The sequence below is a fragment of the Egretta garzetta genome, unplaced genomic scaffold, assembly GCF_000687185.1.
Source record: "Egretta garzetta isolate BGI_Z169 unplaced genomic scaffold, ASM68718v1 scaffold385, whole genome shotgun sequence".
In the NCBI taxonomy this organism is placed as follows: Eukaryota; Metazoa; Chordata; class Aves; order Pelecaniformes; family Ardeidae; genus Egretta; species Egretta garzetta.
This window is the reverse complement of record NW_009259793.1, coordinates 286,739-298,683: the sequence shown is the minus strand read 5'-3', so window position 1 is coordinate 298,683 and position 11,945 is coordinate 286,739. Positions and strand designations below refer to the sequence as shown.

General features: G+C 38.7%; 1 protein-coding gene across 4 annotated transcripts in view; it reads left to right on the top strand.

Moving 5' to 3' along the window:
* Positions 1–11,945, top strand: part of DDX42 (DEAD-box helicase 42) — a 21,526-nt gene that overhangs the window by 4,372 nt on the left and 5,209 nt on the right. For all 4 annotated transcript variants that reach the window (XM_035895169.1, XM_035895168.1, XM_035895167.1 and 1 more), the window contains 12 exons: positions 1,302–1,451; positions 1,694–1,798; positions 2,399–2,518; positions 3,544–3,720; positions 4,229–4,357; positions 5,227–5,326; positions 5,996–6,043; positions 6,628–6,725; positions 8,023–8,299; positions 8,975–9,201; positions 10,513–10,623; positions 11,409–11,510. In XM_035895169.1, the coding sequence (XP_035751062.1) occupies positions 1,302–1,451; positions 1,694–1,798; positions 2,399–2,518; positions 3,544–3,720; positions 4,229–4,357; positions 5,227–5,326; positions 5,996–6,043; positions 6,628–6,725; positions 8,023–8,299; positions 8,975–9,201; positions 10,513–10,623; positions 11,409–11,510 (1,644 nt within the window). The remainder of the gene's footprint in view (positions 1–1,301; positions 1,452–1,693; positions 1,799–2,398; positions 2,519–3,543; positions 3,721–4,228; positions 4,358–5,226; positions 5,327–5,995; positions 6,044–6,627; positions 6,726–8,022; positions 8,300–8,974; positions 9,202–10,512; positions 10,624–11,408; positions 11,511–11,945) is intronic.

The window sequence follows — 11,945 nt, the reverse complement described above, 5'->3', positions numbered from 1 at the left end:
TGCTTACCCTGCTGCCTTTACCTCTCTAGGTGTTTCACTAAAAAAAGGGAAGAATATTAGGAGACAATTTCATTCTTTTTCACTCTGTTTAAGAAGACTTTTTTTTCAGTCAATTTGAATTTCAGCTTCCTGTACAAGTTTTTCAGTATTTGAGGGTCTCATCAAATTTGAAATTAGCAGAATCAACTAACATGCAGCACTAGTGAGAGTCTGTTAAACTGTGAAGGCTTATTTTCCGTGAATTTTCACGTCTGTTAAGGGCAAGAATCAGGCTTTTTGCTCTTTATTTTCAGAGAAGCTCCAGTTCTGACTGAGGATTATAAGCATCATTGTAACAGAAAAAATAAACAAAGAGGAAAGACTTCATTTGAAAATGTACCTTACTACTAAGTTGTAATTAATAACTACTGTGTTACTTGCAGTAATGCAGAGCATGGAAGGGTTGTCTGGCCTCTAGGCCTTTGCTTCCAATTTAATGAGTGTGGCTATGCTAAAGTTTGAGCAAAGGTGACTTACACTTGTAGACAGTTGTTGTTCAAGGATATTGTATGCATATCTATGTGACTGAGTGATAATTGGTCATGCAAATGAAAAATCCAGATGAGTTACATTTCTTTGTAACTGAACCTTGCTTTAAAAATCTGATCTTAGTCAAGTGAGACTAGTGTTTTCTCCATAAGAATGTTTTGGTGTGCCAGTGAGATTCTGTAAGACACATACATATTTGTGAGCTGTAAGGATGGCATGTGATAGTGGTGACAGTGACTTCTAACTTGGGTTTGTGTTGAAGGACTCTTCTGAAATAGTTTCTTTGCTGTTTGCTGTTGACTCTCTCAGTGAAAAATAGATATATTTTCACTTCTTAGAATCTAGTTAGGGGAAGTGGAGAAACTATGTTTTGCACAGTGTGTTTAAAAAAAATGTAAACATCATATGCTTAGTAACATTGTGTTCTTTGTTTAAAAACCTGCAGCGTTTGTACTTTGTGTGATTCATAGATTCTTCTGTTGTTAAAGCATAACAAGTCTTGGTAGAAGGAGTTGCTAAGCAGACACGTAAGAGAAGAAGTTTGGTTTTTAAAAGCATTTTGTGGTCCAGTTGACGTGATAGTTATTTTCTTCATTTGTACTTGTGGTCCTCCTTCTGGACGTAACTGTTGGTGTTTATTAGAAGAACCAATTCTAGTGAACTTTTTTCCCCTCGGTGGGTGTGAAAGCAAGTAGCATATACATCATTTAAACAAATGTAGTAATATTTTTGCATCCTATTGTATGTGATTTTACTGGTATGTTTTGCTGCAGGAAGCTTATTTTCGCTACATGGCTGAAAACCCCACTGCTGGTGTGGTCCAAGAAGAGGAAGAGGATAACCTGGAGTATGATAGTGATGGGAATCCAATTGCACCATCCAAAAAAATCATTGATCCTCTTCCACCTATTGACCATTCAGAGGTAGGAAGTCTATTTCATTCTGTTCTGTCTGAGGCATTCTAGAAAGTAGGTGCGAAGAGGTAGATTGAAATATGGTTCTGTCCCTGTACATCAATGTTGTCAGGGACATCAGTTGTTCATATTAAACTAACGTTCTTGGGGATAATTAAGAACTTTTTCTCAAAAGGACCCCTCCACTCCAAAACTAAATGTACAGAGAGAGAATCTTGAGTCCTGGACTAACTGAGTAATTACCCTTGCAGATTGAATATCCACCATTTGAGAAAAATTTCTATGACGAGCATGAGGAGATCACCAGTCTCACCCTGCAGCAAGTGGTGGAGTTACATCATAAGCTAAATCTCCGGGTAAGCTGGTCACAAAACTATCCCCCTAGAATCTTCTTACTCCCATTTTTTCGGACTGTCTTAGTAGTTTTAATGAAGATTTTCACAGGAAACTCCAGCTTTTGAATACCAAGGTTCTCAGGTACCTTCAGTGACTTTGATTTAAGAGAGCTTGGTTTTCCTTAGCAGTTCTTGAAAGTCGTCTTTAGCATTGTCAAAGTGGACACCTAAGAGCGCCAGTTGCATGGTTGCACTTGGACTAAAGAACTAGGAATTGAAACTGGAAATACTATATGCAAGAATTAGTTCTTTGCCATTTGTGACATGCTAGTGTGGTGCCTTTCTGGGAAGGGACTTGGTTGGGGAAGAAGCAGACCAATTACACAAAGAGGTAGATATGATGTTTAGTAGCTTATGTTGATTGACAGTTCATCTAAATTTTTATACCTGAAAGTCTTATTTACACAACACATCTGGATTTGCACCTAGTTAAAATTCTGTCTATTCAAAAAGTAAAAAGCCATTTTCGGAGGTAGAGAGACACTTTTCTTCATTTTTGTACAGATTGCTCTTTGTTTCTCTCTTACTGTTCACGAACGAAGATGTGTTTCTGTTTCTAAGGTCTCTGGTGCTGCTCCTCCAAGGCCTGGCAGTAGTTTTGCTCATTTTGGATTTGATGAGCAACTTATGCATCAAATTAGGAAATCTGAGTATACCCAGCCCACTCCTATACAATGTCAGGTGAGTGTTGTTACTTCTTTAACATCTAAACGGAACTAACAGAACATATGCAAAGGTCCCTAGTTCATCTGAGGATGTATACAATTTTAATTTCCTAGATAGAGCTGTCACGAAGAAGAATAATTTGTATTTTTCGAGGAAAATAATTTTGGTATTGTTTATATAGAAGTTTGCCCACTTTTTTTCTTGTTAAATGACCACTGTAAATATATCCATATTCTTTTCTTCATTTGTCTCTTGGTGAAGACAGAAGAACATGCAAGTGGCATCTCTTGCTTATAGAAATGTATGAAAGATTTTTTTTTTATAATTTTTTTTTTTAAATTCTGTTAAAAATAACCATAGCAGTAGCTGAGTAAAGAGCCATGCATTGACAACCTTATTCCTTAGTTAGAATAAATCCCTATGAGCCGGACTATTTAGCTGGTCATTCCTTGGAGAGCCATGCATGCAAAAGGGATTCTATTGCATATCTAGATTGATTACCATAAGTAATTAAGGTTATAATTAATGTGATTATAACCACACTGCTTCAGATACTTTTCTTGAAGTACAAAAAATGACATGGTGCTGTGTCCAAGGGATGCATATTAGGACTTTAGTCCATACTATTTGTAAAAACCTGTGGTTGAGAGGTCCTTATTGCAACAGTAGGGATGAACTGAGGACTTCAGCATTTAGAATGGTTACAGAGAGAATAGGCTCAGAGAATCTGGTTTTAGCGTTCTTACACCTGGACAAGATGTGTATCTGGACATGTACTTATATCCTTGGGATGTTGTACTGCGCCCAAACATGGATTTCATATAGGACACCAACAGTCATACCCTGATAATTGCTTCCAGCCCTTGAAACAAACCAACTCAAATCTGAACTTGGCAATAAAACTGTGTAAGCATCAATGTATGTTTCTGTGAGTCCTCTGTAATGTGATTTTCTCTTGTTATCTGAGTTTTCATGTAATATCTAGCACAAGAATATGCTAAGGTAGGCATAATATGGGTTTAGAATCTCCTTATTTTTAGGGTGTTCCAGTTGCGCTAAGTGGCAGAGATATGATTGGGATAGCCAAGACTGGAAGTGGAAAAACAGCAGCCTTCATCTGGCCGATGTTGATTCACATCATGGATCAAAAGGAGCTTGAACCAGGGGATGGTCCCATTGCAGTGATTGTATGCCCAACCAGAGAGCTTTGCCAACAGGTAGGTGTATATTAAGCATATACGTGCCATGTAGTGTTCTTACAGAAGAAGACAAAATTCTGGGCAGAAATTATCAGAGAACCTCAGTAAACTATTTGAAAAAAACCTACTCTCCATTAGTAGTGTGCTTCCAATGTAAGCTCACAATTGTCTCTTGCACGTCTTTTTGTTGAGGGATCATGACAAATCTGAAATTGTAAATTTTTGCACAGTGCTCCCATATTATTTCTAAGTATTAAGAATACTGAGGATGCATTGCCACAAATTGTATGTGTAAAAGGATAGAGCCTGCAGGTTAAATTACAGTTGGATGCCTAAATAGGTTTCTCATATTACTGGAAATTATCCACAAGTATTGAAGTATTCAGCCCTGAGGATTTCTGAAGAATTTCTTTTAAGTTATTAGCTGAAAAGTGGATTTCAGGAGCTGGACTATATTTCCAAAGTAGGTATATTTTCTCAGATCTGTCTAATGTGAACTGTGATGTGCTTTGTTTAAAATTCTCAGATCCATTCTGAATGTAAGCGCTTTGGTAAGGCATATAATCTGCGCTCTGTAGCTGTGTATGGAGGAGGAAGCATGTGGGAGCAAGCCAAAGCCCTCCAGGAAGGGGCAGAGATAGTTGTCTGCACACCCGTAAGTACCTGTATGCACACATTACAATTTTTTTTGTTGCTTAACTGAAGCTGAAAGATGCCACTTTTAATGCCACTGGTGATGCAGAATTTGTTCTCAGATCACTGATATCTAGATTCTTCACAGGTAGATGTTGAGAGCAATTATGCTGGGATTATTTGTGTCCCAAAAGAAACTGAAAGAGGTTAGGTATGATTTCCAAATAGAAGACATTAGCAAGCAAGATCTGCTTGAATCAGCATCACTTATGTGCAATACCAGCTTCTGATTGCTGAGCCTTAAATTCATAAAGAAAATTCCCAGAATGTCAGGAACTTGAGTGCCATCTGACTGAATTAGTGTAGAGCCTGTGGCAGCGATACTGAAAGGTTGAAACATTGAATCAGAATGGGTATTGATGCTGAACCAGTGATGTAAATGAGCACCACTGTCAACTGGCTTTGCTTATTGCAAAAACTAGTTATGAACTTGGGCAAAACTGAGCAAGTAATGGTTGGAGGAAGTTTTATTGTGGCTATTTATTGGGGTACTAGGAAAGAAAAGGAAGCATGAACAACTCCTGCACGAAATATTATGGGATTAAATAAGCAGTAATGAAGACTAGGGAATTTTAGGATTTCAGCACTGTTAACCTTGAAAATCCAGTCCTAAAATTCAGCTTGTCAAGTGTAGTTGATGAAAGTTTCAGGAATCTGTTTCTGTGACTTGAATACTGACACTTACTTCCAGAGTGAAGTATTGAAAAGTTTTCTGTTATAAGTCTCTGGTAAGTGAGGATAAAAAGCAGTTAAGTGTTTGAAGGTTGCATATATTAACATTTTTTTAAAAATATGCTTTAAAAACTTGGCGCTTTTTTTTTTTTTTTATAGGGTCGTTTAATTGATCACGTGAAAAAGAAAGCTACAAACCTGCAAAGAGTCACTTACCTTGTGTTTGATGAAGCCGACAGAATGTTTGATATGGGTTTTGGTATGTAATGAGCAAAGGTCACTGTTTTGGAACAGTGGCGTCTAGTTCCCAGCTTGGTAGGACTGTTTATAACCTTTGTAGCTTCATATACTTGGAAATATTTTATAGACAAAAGTCATATTCCAAGGTCTAATACCTGTTGCTGTAAAGAGATCAGCAAAGTCCTCTTGAAGTTCAAGTCCAAAACCCCTGATTTTTCTCTTAGAGTTGCTGAATAACGTTTGGGCAAGTCACTTCTGTGCTTTGGTTCTGTATGTACAAACTAGTGGTGTTAAAAGAACTTCATTGGAAGAGGTTTAGTCATTCAGATCTGGATGATTTTGAACATGTGCTCAAGCATCATGGGATATAGCAAAGATTTGACAGTACTATAATACCACAAGTGGAGGGAGACACTTGTAAGATATACAGCATATGCACAGACTCAGCTAGGATCTTTGCTTAGAGAACTTTTTGCTGAAGGAATTTCCCAAAGTTTCTACGTACAGCAAATGAACTTCCCTTGTGCAGCAAAAAGCACCTGAAGTCACATTTCATAACATGAAATACTGAGTGAGAGGCACTGATTCATTATATTGTTATTTGTTAAATAAAGCAATGAAGTTGCATTTTGAGTTATTCTACTAAATAATGAACATACAATGTTGATCAAACATTTTCCTTTTCCAGAATATCAGGTCCGATCAATTGCAAGCCACGTACGTCCTGACAGACAGAGTAAGTATAAGCTTAGTTTAAATAAGTATAAGCTTGGTTTAGTATAAGTATAAATTTAGTTTCAGATTAAAGTCCGGAGAGGCTATATGGTGGGCTACCAGTTAAGAATCTGGAACAGAGCTTGGATTTCCTGTTCTTGACACAGCCACAGAATGAGACTTTTGTGAGAGTCCACTGGTGTTAATCCTCAGCGTGGGCTGTTGGGCAGGAGCACTTGTGAGTGTGATTAAATGCTCATACTTGTTCATCAGTCTGTAATCCCTCCACAGACCTTACTCAGGGAAAAGATGATTAGCTGAATTAATATTAGTATGCTTTGAGATCCTGTGTTCTAAGCTGCCATAAAATAATGTTCACAGCAGTGCCACTTATTATCCACATCTTGTTTCAGATGCCACAATATGTGTTTCCATTTTGAGGTATTCTAATAGTGTGATTGATAATTTTCATTAGAACCAGTAAAACAGAATGCAGCTTCAGATCACTGACATCTAGTACAGTTGTACTGGTCCTCATTCACAACATCTGTGCAGTGTTAAAGAAAATTTATTTTTCAAGGACTTCAAATACTGTTTTTCTTTTAGCCCTTTTGTTCAGTGCCACTTTCCGTAAGAAGATTGAGAAATTGGCTCGAGATATTCTGATCGACCCAATTCGAGTTGTGCAGGGAGACATTGGAGAGGTAATTCCACATTACTTAAGAGACAGTTGGAGAAATGGACCATTCAGTTTCTGTTGTCTGAAATTTATGTTAAACTGCAGTAGTCATCATATATATTTAAGAGCAAATACTTTGTGCTTAACAAAAAAAAAAAAAGTAAGGCTCTTTTGGTTTGTTTTGTTTTTTAATTTTATTGAGCTTTCTTTCTGCCAACAAATATTCTTGTAGTGATGGGAGGTTTCATCAAGGAGGGAAACAATATTAATGCAGTGATTGATGTTCTGTTTTTTTTTAATTAGGCTGAATCAATGGGTATAACCTTTTGTTTTGTCTCAAAACTATAAATAAATTACAGCTTTTGCAATGAAGGATTTGAAACATAGACTGTAATGTTTTTCAGCTGGTTTATGTGGGAATGTTGATTCTATACTTGCTCAACAGTAGCAGCTGAACTATTAGCAGACTAAGGATTTGGTAGTATGTCAATGAAGACAGATGACACTTGCTGTGAAGAAACTTTGTTTATAGTATATGAAAACTGTTGAGAAGTTTCACAGGATACATTCAGAACATTCTTCTTTTAATCAATTCTCTAAATTTTTTTTTTATTATTAATCAGGAATGTGAGGTATCCCTTTCTAATAAAAAATTAATGGCTACCTTCAGCCCATTCTTTGTGGGAAAATGGTTTTCCTAAACATTACTTAAGAAGCAGCTTTCCTAGCTCAGTCACATGGTTTCTTTGATCTAAATTTTTACTCTGTTATCAGAGCATTATCCTTGAAATCATTAAAATTGAAATGTGTGAAAAACTAAATCTTTCAGAGAAACTTCCAGATAGTGCTGTATGCTCCACTGCATTTTTATTACTTGCAATACAGAGTATAAAGGGAGTTTGTTTATACCTCCCTTCTTCCTGACTCTGAGGGCATGTCACAGCTCTCAGGAGTACTTTCTCTGATCTGCATATGAGTAACTTCTACTGATGAGCATCCTCTCCATCTCAGACCCAACTCTTGCACAGTCTATTTTGGATGTTGATAGCGTCTGTGGCAAGAGCATCTAAATTGCAAGTACCTGTCTTTATATCAGTAGGGTGCTAAACTGCATCATGTCAAAGACTGCACTTTGCCTCTCTTAATCCCTGCCTTTTCTGCACTGTGAAAATGAAGTGGTCAGCAGTTAGACAAGAGCTGAAACCTCTTTTAAGGAGAGTTTGGGTCCCCTACTTCTCCAGTTTTTATTCTCATGCTTAGTGTTTGTTTGCCATACTGTCCTTTCTAAACTGCGTTATTGCTTTTCTTATATCTCACCTTAGGCAAATGAAGATGTTACCCAAATTGTGGAGATTTTCCCCTCTGGACCTAGCAAATGGAACTGGCTGACTCGACGCCTCGTAGAATTCACATCATCTGGGAGCGTTCTCCTGTTTGTCACCAAGAAGGCAAATGCAGAAGAGCTGGCCAATAACCTTAAGCAGGAGGATCATAATCTGGGGCTGCTTCACGGTGACATGGACCAGAGTGAGAGGAATAAAGTCATTTCAGATTTTAAGAAAAAGGGGATCCCAATACTGGTAGCTACTGATGTGGCAGGTATGTGACGTTCTAAGAAACGGCAGCTCATACAAGTTGTGGATATCAGCAGAAAGGCTAACGCATGTCGGTAGAAGGCAACGAAGTTGGCTTCTACACCTGCTGGGCACTGTGTTCCAGATATTTTTTCAGAAGTACACAGTGTTAGTAAGGGGTTTTATTTCTACAGTCTTCTAATGGTGTTTAAGTTACAGTGTGACAGATATTTTTCCATATACAGAAAGAAAATAAGCTGTTTCTTAAGGAAGTAGTTGCTATTCATTAATCGGCTGACACATTATGCATGCTTAAATGAAGAGGAAAGGGACACACTTGAAGCCTTCTCTAGAACAGTTTTTGTGCCCAGATGTTTAGCTTAACAAAGAGTGAATTTCAGTGTCCTTTATTAAAGCCCTCTCTCTTCCTTGGAATAACAATCATTTAAGGAAGTGTCTTCCATCTCCAGTCCTGTGAACTTGGGGATCAGTGTATCTTATACTACTCTTGGAGAAGATACTGCTCCACTTAAGATAACAAAGAGTTTTAGCCTACAGAGGGTGTCTTAACTGGGGTGTGTTCCTGTGGAAACTCCTTTTGTATGCTGGAGCACAATGAAGTGATATACTGGTATGAATGGGATTGCTTTGAGTTCATTCGGGTTAATCACGCTTACCGCTATGTTGTTCTTCATTACAGCTCGTGGGTTAGATATTCCTTCCATTAAGACTGTGATCAATTATGATGTGGCTCGGGACATAGATACGCACACCCATAGAATTGGTCGTACTGGCAGAGCAGGCGAGAAGGGAGTTGCCTACACTCTGCTGACTCCCAAAGACAGTAACTTTGCTGGTGATCTTGTCAGAAATCTGGAAGGCGCTAATCAACATGTTTCCAAAGAGCTGTTGGATCTAGCAATGCAGGTACGAACAAGAAAAACTCCTTGAGTAGAGGAAGATTCCTTCCATGATTGGCACAAAATCAGGAGCTCAGGGACTTGTTTCTGGCTCTATCATGTGTTCTTAGTGACCTTTTGGCAACCTATACTGTTTTTAAGTAGGATCTCTAGTGTTTTTAATGGCCTGTGAAGGAATCCATGAAGACATGAAGATCTTGAAACACAGTATGTAATCTATTTTGGGGTCAGGCACTGCCTAGGAAATTTGGAGCTGTAATCTGGCTGATGCCAGCAGAGCACTCCAGCTCCAGTATCTCATTACAATCAGATTTTCTATATGCGTTTGTGGTAGGCGCCTGGGAAATGGAGCTTAGTTGAAAGCTAAACTAGGAAATAATTACTGGGATGTTCACTCTGTGAAATGGTTGTTGCTTGATCATTATACCTGCTTGGCTGTGCTGTCTGGCAGGCCTGCTAAATATAGGTATGACGGATAGCCGAAGCAATCGTACTTGTGCCATTGTACTCGTCAGCTCTTTAAGTTCTTGTCTTTTGCTGTCTGTGTAGCTGCAAGAGAGCAAAGGCTTTTTGGCAATTTTCCAAATTCAGAGATGGATTAGCATGCTTGTGGCTTCATTGCCAAGCAGCTTGGGCACTAGCTGCCTGAGGTAAATATTTTTTCTGAGGCAGAGAGGCAGCATTTTCAGAAGGGACAGAATTTGTGAGGCAGACCTCCACAGGCTGCCTTTGAGAGGAGAGTATAGAAGCTAAATGGCTTGGCTTCCTGGCTGCTTCAGGTTTGAAAACTGTAGGGCATAAAAAGAGGTGCAGCCAGCCATTATATAAAAACCTGGTAACAGGAGGAGGTCTGGTTGGACTGCCCTTTCTGGGCCACTGCTTGTTGCAGGAAGTTTTGCTGTGACACAACCTCATTTCTCCTTAGCCAGGCAGTGGGCTAAATGGATGAAACCCAAGTACAAGCAAGTTCAGAGCTCCCAAGTGAATGGCATTACAGATTGCTTTTATTCCTGGGTTTATTAGAATGCAACCCCCAAAACCTTAACATGGATTAAAAGTTCAGGACAAAAAATTAGTTTTCATAAAAAGCACTTGTAACAAAAAGCTTCAGACCAACAGACAGAACTGTCTACAGCTTAGTTTCAAAGCGCTGTAGTCTGTCACATCCTATCCCTTTGCAACAGCTGCATTGTTGAATGGGAAGTAGTATTTTTTTCTTTTTAAGTGCTCAAAATACTTCTTTTCTGAGCCTTGTTACATGCATTTATGAAGCTTCTTATTCCCTGTGTTGAGAAGCATTTGGCCTTCTTTTGTACAGAATCCGTGGTTCCGGAAATCACGTTTCAAAGGAGGAAAAGGCAAGAAACTGAATATTGGTGGCGGTGGCTTAGGATACCGTGAACGTCCTGGTCTGGGATCAGAAAATTCTGTAAGTAGAAGTTTGGAACCTGTTCCTCTTTGGAACTTCTAAACTTAGTATTGAATACTGTTTAATTTAAAAAATCTTTATACTGGGATATAGCTTCTGCTTTTAAAGGTTTTCATAGCTCACAGTCTTTCAGAGTTGGTATCACAGATACCTCAAGTGAAATTGTCCTCTGCTGTTATCCTCTTGTAAAGGGCTGCCTTCTTTAGGGCCAGAGTGATCCAGAAGGTTTGGAGATTCTTCCCAAAATAGACTGTCAATGCAAAATAAATGCTAATACATTACTTGAAAAGCCATTTCCAGGCTGATTCTTGGCAGCAAAAAATCTTGAAGCATTGGGAACACTTACTAATATATGTCCATGCTAGGAAAACGGCTCATTGCCAGTGTGTATGGGGACAGACTTTAACTGTAAACATGTTGAAAACACGTCATGTTCAGCATCTTTCCAAAAGTCACAGCTGAAGTCTTGTTCGCGCTTTGTCTTGGCTATGACCTCTGTGAAAATCTCCATTTGATTGCATTTTGCTTTTGCTTGTACTGTAAAGAGCTGGGAAATGCAGTTATATTACTGACTCATAAGTCATTAAGCCTTACTGCATCTTTACTTTTCTGTTATCCTCAAGGTTATGGGGCAAACTGTTCTGCTGCTCAGTCCTCTCCAAAGTTTGTCATCCTTCTTAGATGCATTTTCTGAGTGCAGGGTCAAGATAGATTCGGAGAACAGTTGAATTGAAAGTGTCTGTGTTGGATAAATCTCTCCAGTTGTCCTTTGTCTTTTTGCATAGGACCGTGGAAACAACAACAGTGTGATGAGTAACTATGAGGCATACAAGCCATCCACTGGGGCAATGGGAGACAGACTAACGGCAATGAAAGCGGCTTTTCAGGTTGGTTCGATCACTTCTACTCCAAGTTCTAACTTAAGAGGAAAGGACATAGCATGGAAAAATTTTACTACTGATGATTCAAGAAATTTATTTTTTTCTCCACTGAAATGCAGAAACCCTGTTGACTTCAGGGAAGTTGAGTTTGGTAGTTGTGGCCACGTCCCATCCACTTGGAGCATGCTCAGCATTACTGTCCAAAGTGGAAGAATTAGTATGCAGGCTGGACTGAACATGTTTGCACAAAGTTATTTTGCCAAACTTTGTTTTCTACTGCCTCTTTGCTGTCTTTCCCTTCTGGATTCTGCCCCTAGGCTTGATCCTATTTAGGCTGCTTAGCAGCAATAGTGTAATTGCAATCAAAAGAAACAGGGAACAGAGAAACCCTTTCTCTTCAGTGTAAAAATTAACCCCACAATATAGGAGTTCCATTGTTTC